The following is a 25,967-nucleotide window of genomic DNA, read 5'->3' on the forward strand; positions in this document are numbered from 1 at the left end:
AAAGGAGGCTCTGGGCTGTTTGCGCGTGCAATGCTGGTAATGGCGGCCGCCAGGAAGCCTTTGGAGTTCCATGCCAAGCGGCCCTGGGGCGGAGAGGAGGCAGTAGAAGATCCGGACGAGGACAGCGAAGAGGATAACGATGAAGCCGAAAATGGGTTCTCTCTGGAGGAAGTGTTACGGCTTGGAGGCACCAAGGTAATGGCCTCGGACTCAGACAAGGGGACAGAGGCGCCCGGGGTGGTCTCGCAAGTGATCCGGCGAGTGGCGTGGGAGGGTGTCCTGAACCCCGATTCCAGCTTCGAAACTGTGTTGTGCCCTTCCTGTACTTCTTTTCCACTGCTCTCTACGAGAGAAGAGTGCTTTAGAATTGAACGTGTTTACGCTGTGGCCTTTCTTAGGATGTAGGTCACTCATTTTCACTGAGTGAAACTCCTCACGGAGTACATGCACGTGTTTACTGTGCGCTCTAGAAGCCTTCTGCGCTCTTGGAATTTACACCCTAATTAAGGAAAAGAAACAGTAACCAACTTTTGAATGCATAGAACGTCGGATGCTGAGTAGTGCCACGGAGAAAAAGAAAACCAGAAAAGAAAATCAGAAAAGGGTAAAGAGTGGGAAGGGCGTAACAGTTTCACATGAGGTGATCGGGAACTCATCACGGAGATGTTTAGGCATAAAACTAGGAAAGAAAGGAGTGAGCCATGCTGCTCTCTCAACAACAAAAATGTCAAGTGTAGCTGAGGCCCAGTGAGGTAAGGAGAGAGTGTAAGAAATGAAGTAAAAGAGGTAAGAATGTAGGCCTGTCTCTGGGTTTGATGGAAAACCTTAAAAGGTTTGGAGCAAATACCTGGCAGAATTTAGCTTATGTTTTTAGTAGATGTTTGAGACTATAGCTTGGGGAGGGGGAGACATGGGGGCAGGAGAAATGCAATTTACAGGGGCAGATTGACAATTTTCCCTGTACTTGGGTTGTATTTAATTTTTGAATATATAATATTTCCGATGTTACAAAAAGGTTCTCTTAAAAAGGAGGAGTACACGGTAAAAAGTCGTCTTTCCCACTTTTATGTCCAGCCATGCAATTTCCTTTCCATTATTTTTATGTGTCTTGGATATCTTCCAAGCAAACACACAACACAGGTTCTTTTTTACACAAAAGATACCATATTGTATAATATTTTGTGTGTCTTTTTTTTCTTGCTGTCTTGAAGATTTTTCCCTATCAGTATATGCAGTTGTGTCACTGGTTTTATTGGTTTTATGCCTGCATAAATCGTTGTTTAATCTGTCTAACCAGCCATTTATTGTGGGTTGTCAACTTTTTGCTATCTTAAATAATGCTTCAGTGAATACCTTGAAAATAAATCCTTTCCCACATTGTAAGTGTTATGTATAACCTAAATTGATAGAAATGGAACTGCTGGATCGAAGGAAGTGTGTCTTGTATTTTGATTTGAAGGTAGCAAATTGCCCTCTATAGAGGTTGTGCTAGTTTGCATTTCCATCAACCATGTAGGAAAATGCCTGTTCCTCACACTCTCCCCAGCACCAGCTGTCATAATTTTATCTTTGCTCATCTGACACATTAGAAAATCGTGGTGGTTTTAAATCCTATTTTTCTTTTAATGTTTTATTCATTTTGGGGAGAGAGTGCACACAAGCAGGGTAGAGGCAGAGAGGGAGACAGGATCTGAAGCAGGCTGTGTGCTGACAGTACAGATTCATTTGACGTGGGGCTCGAATCCATGAACCGTGAAACCATGACCTGAGCCAAAGCCAGATACCCAACAAACTGAGCCACCCAGGCGCCCCATAATTTGGATTTTTCTTAATGTCAGTGAGGTTGAGCATCCTTTCATATTTTGAAAAAAATACATTTTTCTCTGTGAACCATTTGTTTATATCCTTTGCAAATCTTTCTTTTTGGTTGTCACTTCCTTAATTGACACGTAGGAACTTTTGTATTAAATATTAAGCCCAATTACTTTGATGTCAGTTGCCATTACTTTTTTCCCCATATTTGTGTTTTGACTTTTGCATGTTTTCTATGAATGACAATCATACCCATCTTTGCCTTTAAAGGCCTGCAGTTTACGTCAGATTTGGAAAGATTTTCTCTACTCTGAAATTATTTGAATTACAGTGTGCATCCTCCTATTTATGGTTTTATTTTTCACATAAATCTTTAATTCATCAAGTATTTATTTGGTTGTGGGGTGGGAGCCCAGGCAATACCATGGTAATTGAATTTAATTGCTTTTGAAGATACAGATTTCAAATTAACTTTTGAAACTTACCTAAACTGTTGGATTTGTAATTTAAACTTTCTTATGTTTTAATGCAGCAAGATTACCTTATGCTGGCTACCTTGGATGAAAATGAGGAAGTGGTGGATGGAGGCAAAAAAGGAGCAATTGATGACCTTCAGCAAGGTGAATTAGAAGCATTTATTCAAAATCTTAGTTTGGCCAAGTATGCAAAAGCTTTCTTAGTTGAAGAAGATGAACCAGCTAAAAAAGAAAATGCAAGCGAATCTAAAGTAGATAAAAAAAAGCAAAACGCAGCAGAAAGTGAAAGGACATCACTCGGTAAGGTGAAGAATAAGAAGAGGCCAGAACAGCATTCTGGTGAGAACAACAGTGCCACACCAAAAGTTAAGAAAGATAAACAACAGGACGTCTTTGAATTTTGTGAGAGACAGACATTGTTGCTCAAGCCTGGAGGCAAATGGTATGATCTAGAATACAGCAACGAGTATTCTTTGGAACCCCAGCCTCGGGATGTTGTGTCTCAGTACAAAACCTTAGCTCAGAAATTGTATGAGCATGAAATCAACTTATTCAAAAATAAGACAAATAATCAAAAGGGAGCTGCTTCTACCTGGATGAAGGCAATTGTGTCATCAGGGACGCTAGGTGACAGGATGGCAGCCATGATTCTTCTTATTCAGGATGATGCTATTCACACACTGCAGTTTGTAGAAACTCTTGTGAGCCTTGTTAAAAAGAAGGGTAGCAAACAGCAGTGCCTCATGGCTTTGGATACTTTCAAAGAGTTACTGATTACAGACCTTTTGCCAGACAGTCGGAAACTACGGATTTTCAGCCAGCATCCTTTCAACAAACTGGAACAGTTGTCCAGTGGCAATAAGGACTCAAGAGATAGAAGGCTGATATTATGGTATTTTGAACACCAGCTGAAACATTTAGTGGCTGAATTTGTGCAGGTCTTAGAAACTTTAAGTCATGATTCATTAGTGGCCACTAAAACTCGAGCCCTTGTGGTAGCTCATGAACTTCTTTGCAACAAACCAGAGGAAGAAAAGGCTCTTCTTGTGCAGGTGGTAAATAAACTGGGAGATCCTCAGAACAGAATAGCCACAAAAGCCTCCCATCTGTTAGAGACCTTGCTTTCTAAACATCCAAATATGAAAGGAGTTGTATGTGGCGAAGTAGAAAGACTGCTCTTTCGCTCAAATATCAGCTCCAAAGCACAATATTATGCAATTTGCTTTTTAAATCAAATGGTCCTTTCCCATGAAGAAAGTGAATTAGCTAATAAATTAATTACTCTTTATTTTTGTTTTTTTCGGACTTGTATCAAGAAAAAAGATATTGAATCAAAAATGCTTAGTGCCCTTTTAACAGGAGTAAATAGAGCATACCCTTATGCCCAGACTGGTGATGACAAAGTGAGGGAGCAGGTTGACACGCTCTTTAAAGTGCTACATGTTGTGAATTTTAATACCAGCGTCCAGGCTTTAATGTTGCTTTTTCAAGTAATGAATTCTCAGCAGACAATATCAGATCGATATTATGCAGCATTATATAGGTAAGTACATACCATTAATGACATGATTTAGTAATAACGTGATTTAATATACAGCACCTGTGCCCCACTTTGGGGAAAAAGACTTAGAAAACTTGATTTTAGGCCACCCTCCTCAGCAACTTGCTAATCACCGACTTTGAGTAAGTCACTTAATCTTTGTTTCCTTCTTGGAAAACTTAAATGTTTTGCATACATTACTTTTTGTTTTAAGAAGTTGTTAAAATTCATAAGAATACCCTCCCCAAAGAAAGCATCCATATCCTACCACCTAATATTTCATCTTTAACATTTTGCTATATTTGTTTTAAATCTTTCAAATATTAAAAACTTAGAACTGCTGGGGCACCTGAGTAGCTCAGTCCGTTAAGTATCCTGCTCTTGGTTTGGCTCAGGTCATGATCTTGTGGTTCATTGAGATCAAGCCCCATGTCAGGCTCTGTGCTGACAGCGAGGAACCTGCTTGGGATTCTCTCTGCCCCTCCCCAGTTCACATGCATACCCTCTCTGTCTCAAAAATAAACTTTAAAAAGTAAAGGAAATTTAAAAAATTAGAACTGCAGTTAAAATTTCCCGCCACTCCCATCCTCAGCCCTATATTTCTTCCCCCTGCCCTTCACACAGCCATTTAGTAATTCATTCAACAGGAATTTTTTTTTTTTGAGTGCCATCTATATGCTGGACACATAATGTTATAAGTGCTCCAGCTATAGCACTGAACAAAATTCCTACTCCTAGAGGTGCTTACGTTTATAATGGGGAAGACAGATGCTACATAAGAAAGTCTGTTAGGAAAAAAAAAAAAGAGAAAGTCTCTTAGGAAGGGTTAGGGTTGCATTTTGGGAATTTTTTAGTTATTAGAATTAAGATTTTGTTTACTGAATTTTGCAGTTGTCCTGACACCTATTGAGGGGTGGTATTTTGAACAGTGTATAAACAAACACTTTGGAACTGTTCAAGTATACCAACAAGCTATATGTTCCTTTTTTTTTTTTTTTTTTCTTTTTAGAGAAAAAGCGTGAGTGGGGGAGCAAGGCAGAGAGAAGGAGAGACAGAAACTTAAGGAGGCTCCACACCCAGCAGGGAGCCTGACGCATGGCTCAGTCCTGGGACCCTGGGATTAGGACCTGAGCTGAAATCAAGAGTCGGACACTTAACCGACTGAGCCATCCAGGCACCCCTATGTTCCTTTCTAATTCATTTTACTAATTTTACATACATGTATTTTATAAGAAATACAATGTGCTAATTAGTATTTTGAACTTAAGACCCAGTGCCTGGCTTTGAGTCCCAGCCATTAGTTTTCTGTATAACTTTGGACAAATTACTTAATCCTCTTTAAAACCCTGTTGGTAAACATGATTGATCCCATTTTACTGTGGCCCAGTTTGTCTGTAAAATGGAAAGGAGTGCCCCTATCCTGTAGGATTAATTGTTCTAAAACTTCCCAAGGTTACATAGCTAAAAAATGACAGAACTGGGGCTTTATTGAGTCCATGTATATGTTAACCCATGTAATCTTCACATGTATGTTAAGTGTTTAATAATGCCTCATATACAATAAGTGCTCTGCAAGTGTTGGTTGCTATTGTTATTAGTGTTACTCACATGAATTTCTTCCTCTTTAACACCTCTCCAGTCTGTGAGGTACAGTGATTTGTGCAAAATCACACAGACATGACAAGGCCAATTGAGATGGCAAATCCTGGTCTGCGAGCTCTGGGAATTCATAATGTTGCATGGTATTGACTGCATTGGTAAACTAAAGAAAATCTAAGAGTCCTTTCCATAACTCCTAAGAGTCTACAATTTTTTTAAGTAATAAAAACTTCTTTACTTTGGAAAGAGTTCCAGGACTGAAAATGTAGAGGTTTCAGGGTCCTAGGGGTTTTTTTTGTAACTTTTGATGGTCACAAGAACCTTTTGGACAACGTTTAGAGTCTATTGGAAACATATTTTTCTAATATCCATTTACTATCTGTTTAACACAACAGTCTAATATCTGAGGAGTACATTCTTAAATTCTTTAAATTATTGCTTGCCAGGAGCTCTCACAGATGGATCTCCTCAAAGGGCATCTAAGCCTTCTTATAGTATTTTATTTAAGCAGAATTCCCTATAAACAAAAATTCCCTAATATTATTTGAAGGATAAAGGAAACAGATGATTTCGTTTACAAAAATACGATTTATCAAAAACTTGCAGAGCATGTTCTCTGCCAAATGGTGGGGACACACCCATCTAAACTCTCAAGTGTTTTAAAAAATGAGTCATAAAACAGATGGAAATACTGAAAATTTTAAATATGAAGAGAGAAAATTGAGTATCAAAGATTAGATAATATAGGAGATCTCAGAATATCACCAGAATTACAGAACTGACAAATGGGGAAAACTGGGTATGCAGAGCAATATGAAAATGTTTCACAAGATCAGATATTTCCATTTCTAGTATTAACGGGAAAAAGTTAATAGAAGTGCTTAGAATAAGAAGTAATACTGCACATGAGCATATACCAAGGATTGTGTTAATTCTGGATATCCTAATGTCTGGAGGACAAGAACAGTTGAAGCATCTCTAGGATTCAGCAACTAGGATAAAGAGAGAATTATAAAAGTATCATGTTCGGTTTTCTACTCTACATGTATGTTTTTCATTAGAAATATGTCGAGGCTGCCTCTGGTCCGCAGGTAGGAGGTAGTACTACAAGGATAGGAAGAGCCCTGGTCTAGTCTACTGCTTTCATAAGTCAGTTTTCATTATTTGGTTTTGGATTAGCCTTTCATGTACAGTTTTGTATCTATATAAAAATTAGGCTGTTATCCTAGAGAATGGAGAAACACTTGGAAAAGAAACCCACAAAAAGTCTTTCTCCTGTGACAACTCCCGCACCCCCCCCCCCCCGACACCCCCAAGATCATCATTCTTTCTGTTTTGGTCATTGACTTCCATTTTACCAGAAATGGTCTCTTGTTGTAAAATAAACAGGAAGGTTATCCCTAACTAAGATGAGGTTAGCAGCTGCCTCTGCTGCTGGTTGTGGAGGTATTTTATGAATAAATATTTGATCTTGTTTTTGTTTTATAGGAAGATGTTGGATCCAGGGTTGATGTTGTGTTCTAAGCAAGCCATGTTTCTTAATCTTGTCTACAAGTCTCTGAAAGCGGACATCGTGTTGCGCAGGGTCAAGGCTTTTGTGAAGAGGTTACTCCAAGTTACTTGCGAACAGATGCCACCATTCATATGTGGAGCTTTATATCTTGTGTCGGAGATCCTTAAAGCAAAACCAGGTTTAAGAAGCCAACTAGATGATCATCCGGTATATTTCACAACTGCTTTTTAAATCGAGTGGGTTCTGAAATATATTGGTATTTTCTTCTTTGCTTCAATAACTTAGTTCTCTGGAGCATGAACAAGTGTGAGTCCTGGATTTGGACAGACCTAGATTTTAATCCCAGGTGTACAGTTTACTAGGTGGGCATGTTGCTTGATCCTTTACTCATAATAAACTGTACTAAACTAAAATTATGTGAGGTGGTTATAGATAGTTACAGAGCTAGTAGATCTCTTAAACCTGTTTCCTTGGTTGTGAAATAGACATATCAGCACCTACTTCATAGGGTTATTTATAACACGTCAGAAATTTGAGGGTTGAATGTTTTCATGTAAAAAAAAACAAAAAAAAAAATCCCCAAAGTCTTCAGGGAATTGAAAACTTAATTCCTTTTACATTTAGGAAAAAGAACATGGAATCCTCTCATTATCAATTTGATTGATGGAACTTTCATGTTTCACCATTATTGCAATAAGTAGATCTTCTTCAGAACTCCCTCACTTAACTAAATACAGACTTTCAGCTGATTAATGTACATTTATTAAAACATTGTTTTAGGAGTCTGATGAAGAGAAATTTATTGACATAGGAGATGATGAAGACACAGAACAATTCACTGATGCAGATAAAGAAACAGATATAGTAAAAAAAGCTGAGACAGAAGAAACTGTGTCTGACGGTCCTGTGGGGACAAAAAAATCAGAGTCTGCTTCTTGGGTGCACTTTGATAATTTGAAAGGTGAGTTTCTTAATCTTCAAATTTTTCTCTTGAACTTTTAAACCAGGGAATTGGATTCCCCTTTGATCTTAATAGAAATTAATAGTATACCATTTTAGAAGACCTCAGTATTTCTTTTTTTAAAGTAGAGCTTTTATAACCAGATATATTCAGGAACTTAGAACTAAATTTTTAATATAGTGAATCACTGATACGTTTATTAATAATAGTATAGATAATAGCACATTTTAAAGTAATTTAGATCTTAAAAATTAAAGCAAATACCTTTTGGAAATGCCGCCTCTTCATTTGAGGCTCTAAAAGAAAAGCACACTAACCTTGGAGATTAAGAAATGGGCCAGATCCATTTCTTCAAACTTGTCGTGGGACTCTTAGTCAAATTATTTCATCTCCCCAGACTTCAGTTTGCCTGTGAAATGTAAAAGAGAAGTATGATAGCAAGCAGGAAAGTTTTTAAAAGAATCCATCAGAAAGATGATGAGCATGTACATTGTGAAGTAGAGACATTGTGATGTGTTCTGAAAGTTCTCTTACATTTTTGATCCTGAGTTTCTGCAAGCATGAAGATAATGTAAAACTTGTTCAGAGTGAGAATTATTTTTGCACATAATTTAATAACAAATATTCAGTGCTCTTAAAGTTCTGAAAGAATTTAGACGTATTTCATCGTCAGGTTATTTGCCATTTTAACACTAATGACCTAATTGACCCAGATTTGGGTACCTTTTGCTGCCTGGTTTATTCAGTTTGCTGTTTCAAGGTAGCAAATGCTATTTTGGGTACCATAACTAATTCTCGTTGGGGCTTAGAATTTTTAATCTAGGTAGATACCTGGCTAACTAAGAATGTTGAAAATTGCAGTTACATATACACATACATATTATAGTAATTGGAGACAACATTAATGGTGATAGCTTTTAGTGAATTCTTGGGCTGGGAATAAAGCATTTGAGAAATAGTATTTTTTTGTTCTCAGGTGGCAAAAAGTTAAAGACCTATGATCCATTCAGTAGAAACCCTTTGTTCTGTGGAGCTGAAAACACAAGTCTTTGGGAACTCAAAAAGGTTAAGTAATTTTAAATTGTCTTTTAATTCAGTAGTGCTTTCTATTTGCCCTCATGGATTTAACACTTTGGAAGTTTCCATTTTTCTTGTAAATGATAGTGTTTACTTACTTAATTAGTTAATTGGCATAAGGAAGCAATTTGAAGTATGTCACCCAGCTGTAATGCTTTATAACTCATACTTCTGTGGCCTCTGCTAAACATTAAATTTACACATTTATTTATTTGTTTGTTTTAAGTTTATTTAAGAGAGCGTGCATGTGCGCACGGGAGGGGCATAGAGAGGGGAGAGAGAGAATCCCAAGCAGGCTCTGCACTGTCCGCGCAGAGCCCACTGCAGGGCTGAAACTCATGAACTGTGAGATCATGACCTAAGCTGCAATGAAGAGCCGGACGCTTAACCAACTGAGCCATCCAGGCACCCCTAAATTTACGCATTTATACGTTTCTACATTCACATGTAGAAAATCTTAAATAATGCGCATGCAAAATTAATAAATAATAAATATAACATCTTAATAATATTAATAAAAGAAATTGTGTTTTTAGCAGATTATTGCATATAAGGACTCTATATAAAGGGTGGATTTTGCTTTATGCATTAGATCTTCCTGAGAAGTTTTGTGTAGATAGAACTATTTACAAATATAGTTACTTTTTAAGTGCATTAGAGAAGGGGCACCTGGGTGGCTCCATCCATTAAGTGTCCAACTTCGGCTCAGGTCATGATCTCACAGTTTTTGAGTTCAAGCCCCGTGTCCGGCTCTGTGCTGACAGCTCAGACCCTGGAGTGTGCTTCAGATTATGTTTCCATCTCTCTCTGCCCCTCCCCTGCTCACACACTCTCTCTCTCAAAAATAAATAAATGTTAAAAAAAAGTTTTTTTAAATAAATGCGTTAGAGGAATTAATATATCCGATAAACTTTCTGTGATACCTTTGGTTAAACAAGTGCTTCATTATAGACTCCTGTGTGTCCTTCACACCTTTTCAATGAGTCTACAAGGTTACAGCTACTTTCATAGTGATACCAAGGCACATTATTTGCCTTTGTAACTGTGTTGACCATGGTACTGATATTAAAATGGATAAAACTGTTTGTGCCTTAGCACACATAGAGACAGTAGCACCATACTGCATTCATGGCCATTATATTCTTCATTACCACTTACTTTCCAAAACAAACCAAAAAAAGCCAGTATCACATAGGAATGATGAAACAGGAAAAATTAGTGATGATCTTTACCCTAGAGTACATGTCTTTTTATGTTTTCTGTGTGCATATACAGCAAGAATCCATAACACACTTGTGCATACCTAAGTAAGTATGAAGGTTTTCTCGTGTCTTAGGAAAAGTACATGTGTAGTTTGTTGTAAGCTCAACTAGTTGCTTTTTTCATGAAAGACTAGCTGACTGATAAACCGGTTATTCAGATTTGGGTATTTGGGAGACATTTTCTTGAAAGTGAATGAAGTGAATCTCTTATTTCAAGTGAAACAGCTGACAGTATTTACGTTCAGTGATAAAATTCAAGCTTTTTTTTTTTTTTTTAATGTTTATTCACTTTTGAGAGAGAGATAGTGCAGGCGGGGAGGGGCAGAGAGAGAAGGAGACACAGAAACCGAAGCAGTTTCCAGGCTCTGAGCTGTCAGCACAGAGCCCAGTGTGGGTCTGAAACTCATGAACCGCAAGATCATGACCTGAGCTGAAGTCGGACGCTTAGCTGACTGAGCCACCCAGGCACCCTAAAATTCAAGCCTTTAAGCAAAGACTAAAAGTTTAGAAATCTTGTAACCACCACCTTGAACTAGACATTTTCTCAATATGTAAAAACTTTTCTGATAAAATCAGTGGGATACCACCAGTGTAATTTTTGTGATAATGTAACCAGCATTTGGAAGAACTACATAACTCAATCAGTATTTTCCAAATGACTGATGCACAGTGTTACAAAGTCATGAATAAGAGATCTATTCAAAGTAGACTAAGTTTAAGCAGCAAGTACGAAAAGCTGATTGATAATGGTTTCAGATTCCATATTGCAACTAATCTTCAGTTTGGGTGTAGTAGCAAAGAAGAAAATCCACAATTATGTGAAAGACTATTAGTTAACCCTCCTATTTCCAACTGTGTATCTGTGTGAGGAAAGACCGTTCATATACTTCCAACTAAAAATAACATGGACTACAGAAGCATGTATGCGAATCCACTGTCTTCTATTAAGCCAGCCATTGAATAGTTTTACAAAACTGTGAAATAATTCTGCTCTTCTAATAGTTACTTATCCTGAAAAACTTACTTTTGATAAACTGTGTTATTTACGTTAATGTATAATAGGCTCATTGTTATTTTAAGTTGACTGTAAACAGTTGTTTAAAATTTTTCTGTTGTGGGGCACCTGGCTGGCTCAGTCAGAAGAGCGTGTGACTCTTGATCTCCGGGTCGAGTTTGAGCCCCCCTTTGGCTGTACAGATTATTTAAGTAAATAAAAACTTAAAATTCTTTTGCCGGTGGCTGGGTGGCTCAGTTGGTTAAGCATCTGACTCTTGGTTTCAGCTCAGGTCATGATCTCACAGTTCCAATCCCGTATCTGGCTTTCTATTAAAATTAATAAATAAACTTTAAAAAATGTTTTCTGTTGTAGTTTCTAATTAGGTAAATAACAGTAGATATATCCCACTTAAATTAAGGAAGCTCTTGAGGTCCCTGACTTTTAAATGTATAAAGTACTCCTGAGACCAAAATTTTGAGAATCATTGTTCTCTAATGTATTGGCTCAAGTTTCAGTTTTTTGGATTTACTGTAGTAAAAGTTGACTTTGCTCACATTTTTCTTTTTAGCTATCTGAGCATTTTCATCCCTCTGTGGCCCTTTTTGCAAAGACTATCCTTCAGGTAAGTCTAAAATACTACAAAGATAAGAAATAAGAATAAATAATCTACTTTTAGATAATCAATAATTGGCCATACACTGTTTTCTGTCTACCACATAGAATCATAAACATTTTCTGCTGTTGTAAAGGAGCAGTGGCTTGTCTAATACAGTGCAGCAGATAAGTCTTCCCACTCTGAGGTGAATGGAAGGAAATACAGGATATTAGAAAACTTCAGCCATTACTTAACTACATTCTGGCTTGTCTCCTGAGGAAAGAGTGCCCATTCCTTTCCCATTTGCTGTGTTTGCCACGTCAGTGTTTGGTTCCTGGTTAATAGTTAGATGACCTATAGTATTAATATCATTGGCCTATTGATAAAGTCAGCAGTGCATCATAAAGTACATATGTGTATGTATGAGTGTGTGTGTAATTCTTCAAGTAAAGAGAGATGAGACGGATATTTGAACCATCATTTATGGCATATTTGTGCCTTTGTGCATTGTGTTTTTCCTTTTTTTTTTTTTATCTGGATGCATCTATATAACTTGAGTTAAGCTCTTAATCCTCCCACCCTCTCCGCCTTTCAGGGAAATCATATTCAGTATTCAGGGGACCCACTCCAGGATTTTACATTAATGAGATTCTTAGATCGATTTGTATACCGAAATCCAAAGCCACATAAAGGCAAAGGTATGCTTCTATTTAATTATTTGGTTTTCAGTGTTGATATTTAATAAATAAAATGAGCATACAACTAGGTTTTACATTGCACTGTCTTGATTTTACATTTCAGAAAACACAGATAGTGTTGTGATGCAGCCAAAAAGAAAACAGTTTATGAAGGATGTTCGTAGTCTTGCTGGTAAGCATCAAGCCTGGACAGTTGAAGTGAACAAGTCAATAATACATAAGTTGTGTTATTGTTTCCTCCACTTCACCAGAATAAAACTGAGCACCAGAGACATTATCCATCTCTTATTCCCAAAAATGTGTATGCATTCGCGAGTTTACCACGTCTGACTGGGCTTTTTCTTTTCTTTTTTCTTTTTTTTTTTTTTTACATTACAGAAAGTTTCAAACATATCCAGAGTAAATACACATATCGTATAATGAACCCCCTATAACTGTCACCAGCTTGAACAGTTATCAATATTTTGCCATTTCTGTATCATCTATAGCTTTATTGGTGATGACCCCCCACACACACACATATATAACTATCTTTCATAGTTAGATACCATCTTAAGCTCTCTAATACGGGTTCAGCAGAAAACCCACAACTGCTTTTGTCACAAAGCATCATTTTTTTTAATAGGTTTCTCCCCTTTTTTTAATGTTTATTATTTTGAAAGAGAGTGAGCATGTGCGCACGCATGCAAGAGTAGGGGAGGGAAGGGGCAGAGAGAGAATCCCCAAGCAGCAGAGCCCAACGTGGGGCTCGATCCCACAAACTGAGATCATGACCTAAGCTGAGATCAAGAGTCAGATGTTTAACCAAGTGAGCCACCCTGGCGCCCCACAAAGCATCATTTTAAACTAGTTGATAACCTTCTGTGGGTTTTGAGTACCCATCTTCTGGACCTGATTCTGTTTCTGTATTCAGATATTTCTTTATATAATAAGTCACAGCTTTTTGTTCAGAGACTAGGGTTAATTTGCACCTTATAAATCATTTAATTCCCAACTGATTTCACAAAGACCCAGAGATGTAAATGGACTTGCCCAAAGTTAATAGTTAGAATTCACCCAAATCTGCTTTTAATCAAGAGGAGTTAGAAAATTTTATTGTGAAGAGGGAAAACTAATATTCCTATAGTGCCTTGTTCTTGTTCCTTAGTTTCCGTCTTAGTATTATGTAAAATTGTGGATAATTCTGTTTACGTTTACTTCCTGTTCCAGAATGGCAGGCATTATTGTCTTTTTTCTGAGATGAAAATGTCAAGTTTAAAGTGATTAAGAGAACTCTAATTTTCTCTTGAAATTGGGATCCTAGATGCAGTTGGAGGACAATGAGAGAACCATGTTCTTTCTCTGTGATGCACTGGTGGCTGCATACTTCATTGTAGCTGACAAATAGTTTCAAATGTTGGGTCTTCTGCACTCAGACTTTTCCAGAGATTGTCCTATGCACTAGAAGATGCCTTCTGTCCATCTTCCTTAACATTTTGAGACTTTAGAGTTATAGGTATGCTGTATGTAGTCTTAAGAGCTTGAATAACATAAAAAAGGATTACTTTAATAAAATTTTTGTCTTAATCTGTTTTCGTAGTGAACAGTAAGGAATTCCTTGCAAAAGAAGAAAGCCAAATACCAGTGGATGAACTATTTTTCTACAGGTAATATACTTAATACAGTTTCATTTGGGGTACTATTAAAATTGAAATTTTTAGATTCCATAAAATGTTTCATTAACATAGGTGTGTCTTGAAAAGATTAGAAGGTAGGTTTTTTGTTGTTTTGCAAAGGGAATTTATAAATCATTCAGTTGCTAATCTTAAGATATCTAAGTGAAATCTGGGACACCTGTGTGTCTCAGTTGGCTGAACGTCTGACTCTTGATTTTGTCTTAAGCCTTGCCTCGGGCTCTGCTGATTGTCAAGTCTACTTGGGATTCTCTCCCTCTGCCCCTTTCCCCAGCTTGTGTGCATTCTGTCTCACTTGCTTTTTCTCTCTCTCAAATTAAAAAAAAAAGATACGTAAGTGAAACTTAAGAGCAAGTAAATTTGGGGGAATTTTTTATGACTCTTGACTTTATGAAACTTTTCTTATTTTTTTAATATAGTAATTGTCTTATAGGCTTTAAACCATTACCAGTCTAACATAATAAGCAACTCAGGAGTAAGTTGTCTAAAACATGGTTCTAAGCAGAATTAGCAAAATTCACTGTGCTGCTATAGAGAGAAGTCCTAAACCTACTAGTACTGTTATCATTATCTGATTGGTTAATTCCATTTGATTTGATTTTTAAAAAACATTTTGTGTGAAGAATTTTGAGGGTATGATCCCATTTGCAGAATGCCATGTTTCACTGTACCCTTGTAAGAGGATGCGTCTGACATAAAATATTGTGATTAGATATTCTCTAGAGTCACAGTTGGTCTTATTCTAACACTTAGATCATTAGTGTTGATGCTAAAACAACTTTTTACTATGCCGTTTAATTAAGATGAAGTGTTTTTATGAAATCTTTGAAATGTATTATACTTCACATCCAGAGGCTTCTATTTTAATTCAAAACTTTTTCTACAATAAATGCAAATTTTAGTCATTTATATCCAGCTGAGTTAAGTTTTTACACTTGTTTGTGTCACTGGTCATAGGTGCTTTAATTATAGTTAAATGGGCTCTTTCATAAAATTATCAAATATATAACATCTATTTTATTTTAGATACTATAAAAAGGTTGCTATTGTTAAGGAGAAACAAAAACGGAATGCAGATGAAGAAAGTATAGAAGATGTGGACGATGAGGAATTTGAAAAGATGATTGGTAATTTGTTTTTGTCAGCTCTTCAATTTGTAAGATAATCTATTTCTATTTCCTTTTAGAATATTGGAATATTAGTTGTAGTAATAATCTTAGTTTTAGATAAATCATTTAGCTAAGAATGCCATGAAAATGACAACAGAGGATTGAGAAGTACCTTGGTGGCATATGGTAGTTCACCTACACTTGCTCCAGAGAAATGTATGGGATTGTGCATGGACTGTTAATGGGAAAAATAAGTTTGTATTTACATGGTATGTATTCCTTCTTAAGGCCTAATCTCTTATAAAAGAGAAGCCATTGTTACTCTTACTAATAATCTCCTTGCACTATTCGTAGCAATAGTCTGCTGTTTCATCTGTTTTACCTTTGTGATCCACAGAACTAGAAAAATTTTAATCTATATTTAGGCTAAAACAAAAAATGGGAAATTAGAAAAGCTTACATTGAGTTTGTTTTTCTTGTGCATCGTATAGATAGAATACCATAAGCACTTAAAAACAACCACTTAAAAGGACTACAAATTGCTAAGTATTTTGATATTTACCCTCTTTCCATAAAAGAGTTGTAGAAAGAAGTTGAAATTAACTGGAATCCACTTTAGTTTGGGGATTTAATTAATTAATTAAGGTCAGTATTTAATTAAGGTCATAGGTTTATGTAGATTAATCAAACACACCAGCAGTAATCAGATTTATATCGTTTTGGTGTTTACTTGTCACAACTAACTAGCACAGTCATGACTGTGTTAATTGATTCAAATAGAAGACATAGGTCAACTTTGTTATTCCTTGCTATATCTGACAATTTGTATATTGTTCTCTGACAGACACATTTGAAGATGATAATTGTTTCACCTCTGGAAAGGATGACCTTGATTTTGCTGGGTAAAATACTTCAATTTTTTTGGTCTTTTCTTAACTTTGTTGTTTTCTCAGCATTTCCCAAATTGTCCTCAGAACAGTAAAGTACAGGACTATGATGTGTAGGAGAAGTTTATTGAAATAAGTTTGGGAAATGGATTTGTACTTTCATTTTAGACCTTTATAATACGAATTAGTGTATTAAATAGAGATTCTGTGCTTATTAGCCTAGTACCCTCTGGTCACCAAAAAACACTTAGGAAAACAATGTTCTCCATTACAAGTTTTTGGTTTTCTTCAGCAACATGAAAAAGAAAAAAAAAGGTGCTAAGGAAGACCCAGAAGATGAAGATTCAGAAGGCAGTGATGATGACCTATTTGATAACTTAGATGATGATGAAGTTTCTTTAGGAAGTCTGAATGAAGAATTTACTGAAATTGATGAAGATGGAGGAACATTCATGGATGTGTCAGATGATGAAAGTAAGGGCATTTTTTAAATATGGGCCAAAAAAAATATCTTCCTTTATTCCTCAGTGTAAGCTAGTTTTTCTACTACAGTGTTCTTTTTTTTTTTTTTACATATTATCCTGTATTCAAATTAATAATGAGATCGGCCAAAAATTTAAATAGGATATATATATATATCCTATATATATCCTATATATATGCATATATATATGCATATATATATTATTTTATTTTAAGGAGCATGAGCTGGGGAAGGGGCAGAAGGGGAGAGAGAGAGAGAAAGAAATACGAATCCCAACCAAGCTCCATGCTCAGCGCAGAGCCCGATGCAGAGCTTGATCCCACCACCCTGGGATCATGACCTGTGCCAGAATCAGGAATTAGACACCCAACCTACTGAGTCACCCAGGTGTTTGGGCTTTTATTTTAATCAGCACTTAAGCTGTCTCTTCAATACCTGTTGAGCTGTTACGTTCCCCCTTTTAAATTTTAGAGTAGTAATTATTTCTAAAAGTCAAAATAATCATTTTTCTTAGCCCAGTGGCAGTTCTGTTTTTTAAATTGCTTAATAGCATGGTGTTGTTTTTTGTTTTGGGTTTTTTGAAATAGAAGTTGATGACGTCAGCTCCAAAATCAATACAAAGAGAAGCAAAAGGAAAGGTGCAAATGATTTGGACTTTGCTGGATCATTTCAAGGTAAGGAATGCATTTACTCTCTTTTAAACCTAAACAGTGGTTATGGGAAAGTTACCACTCATTATTATTTTGGGAAACTTCTTAATTGGTTAGTACAATGTAGTTTTTGTTTTTATAATGGATAATAACAGTTTTCTCTATTTTTAATATGTGAAAGTTGTTTGCCACATATGCCTTCAGTTTTTTCTTCATAACTTTTTTCTTATTTAAATCTCTCGATCATCTATAAAGTATATCATAACAGATTATGCCTTTTAATGTTAACACTTGTAAAGTGGTAGTAAGAGAAAAAGGTACTGTATCAGGTGACAAGTTTAACTTTTTAATAAACATATAGAAAGCAAGGGGCTCCTGGGTGGCTCAGTGGGTTAAGCATCTGACTTCAGCTCAGGTCATGATCTCACAGTTTGTGTGTTCAAGCCCCACATCAGGCTCTGTGCTGACAGCTCAGAGCCTGGAGCCCATTTCACATTCTGTGTCTCCTCTCTGCCCCTCCCCTGCTTGTGCGCTCTCACTCTCTCTCTCTCTCAAAACTAAATAAGCATTAAAAAATTTTTTGTAATGTAGAAAGCATTATATTTTATTCCTGAGATCTGTGATAAATTCATAGGCTTACTTTTTTTCTATGCTTTGCTTCTAATGTCTCGTTTCTGCTGACTAATAAATACTGATAACGAATAAAAATAGATTTGCAAAGTTAAAAATAATTAAAATGCTTGGCAACATTTCTTTTAAAATGAAATGTTAAAATATTTTGGACATTAAATATTTTTGCTAATAAGTATCAAAAATAATAACTATATTTTGGTAGTAGTCTCTCAGACATTTATACCTGCAAAACTTTTATAAGCCCTTTCAAGTACTGACAACCATAGTCCTCTTAATTAGATTGACTTACCTGATATGTAAATGATAACATTATCTTTCAGATTTTGTCATCGCTGAGTGATATAAGGTCACAATTTAATACTAGCCTGTGCTCAAATATAAGACAGCTTTCCCCAAAATCATCTCCAAAAAGAAACGTTGGGGCTCCTGGCTGTCTCAGTCAGCAGAGCATGCAACTTGGAGTTCTAAATTTAAGCCCCATGTTGGGTGTACAGATTACTTAAAATTACGAAAACGGCACCTGGGTGGCTCAGTCGGCTAAGCATGCAACTGTTTTGGCTTAGGTCATCATCTCACAGCATTCCTGAGTTCAAGCTCCATGTCAGGCTCTGCACTGAGTACAGAGCATGCTTGGGATCTCTCTCTCTCTCTCCACCCCTCCCCCATGTGCTCTCTCAAATAAGTAAACTTAAAAATGTTGCTTTATCTTAAGTCCTACTGAGACTTTCATTAAAAGATGCTCTCTCAGTGACCTTACTATTATTTCTGAAGACCAGAGCCTGAAAGATGTTAGATCTCAGCTGACAATAGTTTTGAATTAAAAGATACCTGACATAATTGATTAAAACAAAAGAAGGCAAAGGAATTTCAAACATTGATAAATTGCAGAGGGAGAGGTGGGTGGTATTCACCCTATATTTGCAAATGTTGGATATCCTTAAGGATAAACAAACCTTAAGGCAACTTTAAGAGGGCAGTAACAGGGCTCACCAGTTGAAGTTATAGATATATACATATAAGGTGAGTGAAAACCAAAAACGCGTTTCCAGGTGCTATACACAAATGGGAATTTTAGCTAAAGAGAAAATACTCAATAACAGTATCCCATTTAAGGATACACAAAATTTGAGATGAAATGCTGTAGAAGCTATTTTATCAAAAGTGGCTTTGGTATCAATGCACAGATTTCACATGATTGTTAGTAGCACCATTATTATTAACTGCCAAAAAGTGGGAACAGTTTAAATGTCTGTTGACTAAAGAATAGATAATGGAATATTATTCAGCAATAAAATGGTATTAAGTACTGATCTGTTACATGTTATAACATGGATGAGCTTCAGAAATACTACGCTAAGTGAAAGTAGCCAAATAGAGAATACCACATAATGATCCCACTTACATGAAATAACCAGAAAAGGCAAAAGCCTTCTTGGGAAGAGGGCACATGACTGCAGATGGGCACCAGGATCTTCTGGAGTTGATGGAGTTGTCCTAAAATTGCATTGTGATGACGTTGAACAACTCTGTAAATTTACTAAAACATACTGATTTACACACTTAAAAACAGCTGAGTTTTATTATGAATTTTATTCCCTAATAAAGCTATTTTAAAAACTGGCCCACTATGGGGTGTCTGACTCTTGATTTTGCCTCAGGTCATGATCTCATGGTACATGGGATCAAGCCCCATGTCAGGTTCTGCGCTGACAGTGTGGAGCCTAATTGGGATTCTCTCTCTCTCCTCTCTCTCTGCCCCTCCCCCACTCACACATGCATATTCTCTCTCAAGAAATAAAAGTAAATAAAAATCAAAAAAAGGTTTTTTTAATGTTTGTTTATTTTTGAGAGGGAGAGAGAGACAGAATGTGAATGGGGGAGGGGCAGAGAGAGGGAGACAGGATCTGAAGCAGACTCCAGGCTCTGAGCTGTCAGCACAGACCCTGACCTGGGGCTTGAACTCACGAACTGAGATCATGACCTGAGCCAAAGTTGGATGCTTAGCCAACTGAGTCACCCAGGTGCCCCATAGTGAATAAAAATTTTTAAAAAATGGCTCTACTAGATGCAAAGAATTTAAGTAATATTGTTTCAGAAAAAGTGAAAATGGATAAAAACAGTATTTCTAGTTAAAATCACATTATCTAAAATATATTAACTAGAAACACTGTTTTTATCCATTTTCACTTTTTCTGAAACAATATTACTCAAATTCTTTGCATCTAGTAGAGCCGTTTTTTAAAAATTTTTATTAGTGTATGAATTAAAATTTAATGAATATTAGAAATAGATGTTCTAGTTTTTTATTTTGAAAAGTTTATGTTCAGAACCTGGGTGGCTCAGTCAGTTAAGCGTCCAATTCTTGATTTCAGCCTAGGTCATGATCTCGCATTCATGAGTTCAAGTCCTGCGTCATGCTCTGTGCTGGTAACGCAGAGCCTGCTTGGGATTCTCTGTGCCCCTCCCCCTCTCTTGCCCAATGTCTCTCAAAATAAATAAACAAACTTAAAAAAAAGTTTATATTCACAATTATAAGTTGAGTGTTATTTTTTCTAAGGAGAACCATTTTGAGAAGTGTAAACAAAAATTTCATTTATAACATAATATACCTTCCATCACTTTCTTCACTGTTAGTCCAAAGAATAAAACCTCTGACTTAATGAGAATTTACAGTTTGCCTTAAATATTCCAAAATTCATCCATGTCACCCTTAGAATTAATCTTGCCTGATACTATGAAATTAGGTAAACCTTGATCAGTGGCCAAATAGGAAAGGCAGTCAAGACACTATTTGTCATCTAAACAATTTTATTAGGATACGATTTTAAAAGTACTATATACTAACTCTTAAATAAAATATATTTATTTTAAAATGCTAGCTACTTAATGGTGCTATGAGGAAACTAATTCTGTATTTTAACCCAAATACAACTTTTTTACAACAAAACTATGTTGAAAGATTGTTGAATCACTGTTGTATACTTGAAATTAATGTAACGTGTGCCCACTATACTTCAATTTAAAAATGTTGTATTTTTCCAAAATTAATGGATTTACAATTTAATAGTCTACACTTACACTTTTTTTAGGACCAAGGAAAAAAAAGAAAGGAAATTTCAATGACTCCAGCCTATTTGTATCAGCTGAAGAGGTAAGGTTAAAATACTGCTTCAGGATGTTAGCTACTCTGGGGGTAACTAGCTGGCTCAGTTGGTAGAGTACAGGACTCTTGATCTAAGGGTTGTGAGTTCAAGCCCCACGTTGGGTGGAGAGATTAAAAAATAAGATCTTTAAAAAAAAAGCTAGCTATTCTACACTGCTTTGAGTTTTCTAATAAATGTATCTCTTTTTAAGTTTGGCCACCTACTGGATGAAAATATGGGATCCAAGTTTGATAACATTGGCATGAATGCCATGGCTAACAAAGACAATGCAAGTAAGTAACTTGAATTTTTATGGAGGTTTTTAAGTAGCCTTAACTTACAACTTCCGAAGACGTAAGTATTTTTAGACAACCTTTTTTAGTAAGGATAAATAAAATGGTTCCTTACAACCCTGAAGGAATGGCTTTTTTCATCAGTGTCTGGGGAGCATGTAGGATTAAAAAGCATTTAGACTACAGCAGTAAAGATTGTAGTTACGTTTGGGTCGCCTGGGTGGTGCAGTCAGTTAGGCATCCAACTCTTCATTTCGGCTCAGGTCATGATCCCATGATTTGTGGTCATGATCCCATGGTTTGTGGGATCAGGCTCTGCACTGACAGTGCGGAGCCTGCTTGGGATTCTGTCTCTCCTTCTCTCTGCCCCTCCCCCACTTGTGTAATCTGTCTCCCTCTCTCTCTCAAAATAAATATAAAAAACATTTTTTAATAAAGACTGTAGTTACTTTAAACTGTTTAATTCTTTTAGAGAGGCAGTTTTTATATATTGTGAGTATGCTTAGTAGCTTTATTAAGTACTTTATAGACATTATTTCTGATATTGTTACTGGCTTCTGTTCTTTTGCCAATAAAAGCGTTCAGGGGAAATAAAATCTTTAGGGTATTTGTTCCTTTGTTGACCTAGTCTTTTATTTGTTAAACAGTAATCTTTAACAATAAATGCAGAAGGAAAGCAACAAACAAGAGCAGGGGATTTGCATAGTGGATGGGAAATGACTAAGCCATAGCAGACCAGAAGTTCCTGTTTTGTTCTGTGGGGCCAGGAGTCTACAACATGGTGTGTTCATCTTTCTTCTTTCCCACAAAGGTCTCAAACAGCTTAGATGGGAGGCTGAACGTGATGACTGGCTACACAACAGAGATGTAAAAAGTATCATCAAGAAAAAGAAAAATTTCAAAAAGAAGAGGCCAAAAACCACTCAGAAAATTAAAAAGCAAAGAAATTGTTTTCTAAATAAACTATAAGTTAAAATTGTACTTACTCTTAATTTTTGCTATTCAGCCATTTTTCTTGATCTTGCTCTCTGACTCCATACATTCCAGACTGTTCAATAGATTTGTAATAAACTATAAATAAAGACAGCTGTCATTTATAAAATCATGTAAAAGTGTCAAAATTAAACTATATTGAAAGAAATCAAACCTCTTTTCCTTATTTCTTAATAGTAAAGTAAAAAAGACAGTAGGATACGTATTTCACTTACAAGCCCTCTAGCATCTGTACTGTTATAATAAGCACTATTTATTAAGCATTACTTTATAGCAGATACTGCGCTAAGTGATTACACAATGTCATCTTGTTTAATCCTTACAACAGTTCATAAAGATGGCCATTATTATCACTAATGTATGGAGAAACAGCTCCCAAGAAATTAGCAAACCAGAGGTCACTCAAGTTTTAGGTAGTGATTTGATTACATCACCACCTCAGATAGGTTTCATTCCAAAGTCTACATTTTTAACCACTGGCTAACTACTGTCATCTCCAAATGAGAATTTTCTCCGCCCTGTGTTCTCAGAGGAGCTAAAATAGGGATAGGCAGTAATTCTTGGAAATTGACACCACAAAATTAAAGTCTTAACCATTAATTGGTCATTTAAAAAATTACTTAAAGGGTACCTGAAAAAGTTTTTGTATACTCTTAAAACATACCTTCCAAGATGAAGGGGAATTTTTTGCTCATTGTTTGCCTGAAATCTGATGGAGAAAAAGTGTTAAATATTAAAGCATAGAGTCCATAATTAGTGCTAGCTTTAGGGTTTATGAGATAATCTGTGTTAAGGTCCTTCTGGCAATCAGGAACTATATCCTTTTGGACAGGGTGTAAGTTGTACTTGCCTTACATGTTGCCTCCCATAGTTCCTTTTGGAGTTTTTCAAATTTGGCTTGTATACATGATGTAATTTATTTAGAAAAGGGACAAAAAGCAACTTTTCAATGTTAATGTGTAGCTATGACGTTTGAGATAAAAAACTGAGTAGACATATTTCTAATTCCATAGTAAGGCAAAATGGAATCCATAAAAACAATTCATTGTTCGATGGATTCTATTTTACCCTCTTAATATAATTAGAAACTTTAATTTGCTCTTAAATTCCATGTCGATGTTTTCTTTTACACCCTTACTTGAAAAGTGTAGAGATCGAATAGCATCCAGAACACAGTGTTGCACTAAAACACTTTAAGAAGACACATGATAAGTTTCAAAGATGGCCACCACCCAGGACTACTATTATCTGCTTTAGGAAAAGACAGCACCACTTAATAATTCAAAAAGTTGAGGACTCTACAATTTCCCCCCACAAAATGTCAAGCACTTGCAGTGATAGCCGGTGGCATGGGAAAGGTTTTTAGTGTCCAATATTGACACACAGGAAGAACTCAGATATGATAGCCTTTGAGAGTGGTTATTTGATGATTCAGCTATGCCACCACTACTCTACCAGATGATGAGGTATAATTGGCAGGCTGAATTTCTTCCACCCATGTTCCCAAACTAAGCCAGACCAAAAATACTTGCTCTATGCCCCCGACTAGTAAAATCCATAGAAGTGTGAAACATTCTCTTTCATCTACAAACAACATTTAGGAAGAAGAGTCATTAGGTCCATAATTAACACCAAGTTTTCCTCTTATACCCAAAAAAATGCCCAATACCTGGAAGAAGCAATTTCTCTAAAACTGTTTAGCACCTAAATGCATTAATAGACTGTACACCCCTCTAGAAAACATTAACTTCTGAATTAGAATTACCTTGACTTGTGTTCATCTTATTAAACAAAAAATACGCTCCAAAAACGCCCACAAGTTCAACTACTAAAACTCCTTTAAAGATCTTCTTTGCCAGTGGTTCCATAGTGCGGGCCATCCTAAGTTTAACAATAACAACATGTAAACCTGAGTGAACACATACAAACTTAATACCACTTCCATAAAAATAATTCATTCCCAGTTTGAATGATGTATACTGTATACTTATTTGTATTAGATGTCCCACATTCCTAGTTTTCAATCTCCACCCCTAAGGGGCACAATGAACCAAAGATACCATTGGATAAAGCACGGGCAGGAGATAAAACTGAAAAAAGCACTGTAAAAAGAACTAACAGATTTATGGAACTAAGATTTTTAATTACCTAAGAATATAGAATGTTGAGAGAGAGGGTAAATCCTTTCTTTTTAACCAAAAAAATATTAAGATGATCTAAATGGGCAGCATATGTGAAAGCCCTTTGTAAGTACCCTACAAAAGTAAGGCTATTCTGTAAGTGGTTGTACATGTTTCATAGCTGGAGGTTTTCATTTATTTATACAGCATATAGTGAACTAGGTGCCACAGCCCAAGCATTTCAAAGTTGAGCAACAAATCAACTTGTTCTGGGGAGGTGCTATTCTAACAGTACTTTCAAACTAAGTACATCACCCACAAGGCTTCTTAAAAATGCACATTCCTGGGCCTCACCCTGCAGTTCCCGAGTTCCCAGCTTTCTGATTCAGCAAGTTGAGGGTTAGCATCCCAGTAAGGTGCCTATGTGCATGCAACTCCAATGACTTGTATACAAGAGGCCCCTGTACCACATTAGGAAAACTGATCACCACCATCCAGTAAGTGGCAACCTAGACTTCAGATCTTGATTCACTTCAATTAAAATAAAAGCCAATCAAAAAGGGTTTGAGTCTTCATTCTCTTTCTCTAATGTAAAAGCTAAACAAGGGAAAGGGGCTATATAAGTCAAGAAAATAACATATGACTCTTACTGAGTGTATGAAACATAAACTCAAGTTATTACTCTGCCTCCCTAGAACCCCAACAACAGGAGAAACCAGTCGTTTTTAATCTTAGGATTTTGATATCGTCAATGTATGCTGTGTCATACTGTTTGTTCTCTAACATCCGTGCAGAGATGGTAAGCTCTGTGATACTCTACAGTCCCAGCTCTCTGCTCACGGTCATGCGTTTGCACCATTTCCTTTTGACTCCTTTTTATAATGCCTGAGACGGGGTAATTAACTACCCTACTTTGGGGGATTATCCGATTAATCTCTTTACCAGGTGTCCCTTCCCTCCAAAATTCCTTTCCCTCATTTTGATAATATGATCACCCTGGGGACTAAAAGATTAAAACTATTGTTCGTATCTTTAAAAACCGAAGCAGAGGAAGTTAATAAAGAACTTGCATGTAACCAACAGGCAGCTGAGTGGGTGGGAATGGAGAACTGTTTTGTTTACAATGCTGTACCTGACACCAAGTAAGTCATGACTGGTACAGGGACCTCTCGTGGGATAAATTTTAATGTTCAACGGGTGAAAAAAAAAATAATTCTTTTAACTTAAAAATAAAGCCTGACTGCAGCCATAACCACAGTGTAAGGAATCCAAATAAAATCTGGTTTTGTTCTGTTGGGAGGTGAGGTTAAGGGTTCAAAACATAAAGTACAAGTAACACTGTATAATTCAGTGTTTACCTTTTTGAAAAATATATACACACATTTTACATTACAAGTCCCTCGACTTCAGTAAAGGTGTTTATAACGACTGATAAAGCCTAGTTGACAAAGA

At 36.3% G+C, this 25,967-nt stretch overlaps 2 protein-coding genes and 1 long non-coding RNA gene across 12 annotated transcripts in view; 1 reads left to right on the forward strand and 2 right to left on the reverse strand.

Annotated features, from left to right (window-relative positions):
• The first annotated feature begins 30 nt into the window (after positions 1 to 30).
• On the forward strand, positions 31 to 22,548 carry CEBPZ (CCAAT enhancer binding protein zeta). The gene is made up of 16 exons (XM_019447376.2): positions 31 to 195; positions 2,345 to 3,831; positions 6,916 to 7,147; positions 7,721 to 7,901; positions 8,878 to 8,966; positions 11,806 to 11,859; positions 12,428 to 12,530; positions 12,634 to 12,702; positions 14,110 to 14,176; positions 15,230 to 15,330; positions 16,157 to 16,214; positions 16,492 to 16,673; positions 17,271 to 17,357; positions 21,056 to 21,117; positions 21,321 to 21,402; positions 22,214 to 22,548. The coding sequence occupies exons 1-16, from the start codon at positions 31 to 33 to the stop codon at positions 22,369 to 22,371; spliced, it is 3,177 nt and encodes a 1,058-aa protein (XP_019302921.2). The 3' UTR covers positions 22,372 to 22,548.
• LOC128773666 (uncharacterized) lies at positions 7,680 to 9,455 on the reverse strand. The gene is made up of 2 exons (XR_008418043.1): positions 8,219 to 9,455; positions 7,680 to 7,844 (listed from the first exon to the last, which is right to left on the reverse strand). It is a non-coding gene; the product is annotated as an uncharacterized LOC128773666 (long non-coding RNA).
• Positions 20,757 to 25,967, reverse strand: part of CEBPZOS (CEBPZ opposite strand) — a 36,238-nt gene continuing 31,027 nt past the window's right edge. For all 10 annotated transcript variants that reach the window (XM_053891005.1, XM_019447466.2, XM_053891004.1 and 7 more), the window contains 4 exons: positions 24,161 to 24,276; positions 23,060 to 23,104; positions 22,389 to 22,473; positions 20,757 to 22,254 (listed from right to left, as the gene is read on the reverse strand). In XM_053891005.1, the coding sequence (XP_053746980.1) occupies positions 22,391 to 22,473; positions 23,060 to 23,104; positions 24,161 to 24,275 (243 nt within the window). In that variant the 5' untranslated portion in view covers position 24,276 and the 3' untranslated portion in view covers positions 20,757 to 22,254; positions 22,389 to 22,390. The remainder of the gene's footprint in view (positions 22,255 to 22,388; positions 22,474 to 23,059; positions 23,105 to 24,160; positions 24,277 to 25,967) is intronic.

Source organism: Panthera pardus, unplaced genomic scaffold (genome assembly GCF_024362965.1).
Source record: "Panthera pardus isolate Hobbes unplaced genomic scaffold, ASM2436296v1 HiC_scaffold_26, whole genome shotgun sequence".
NCBI classification, from domain to species: Eukaryota; Metazoa; Chordata; class Mammalia; order Carnivora; family Felidae; genus Panthera; species Panthera pardus.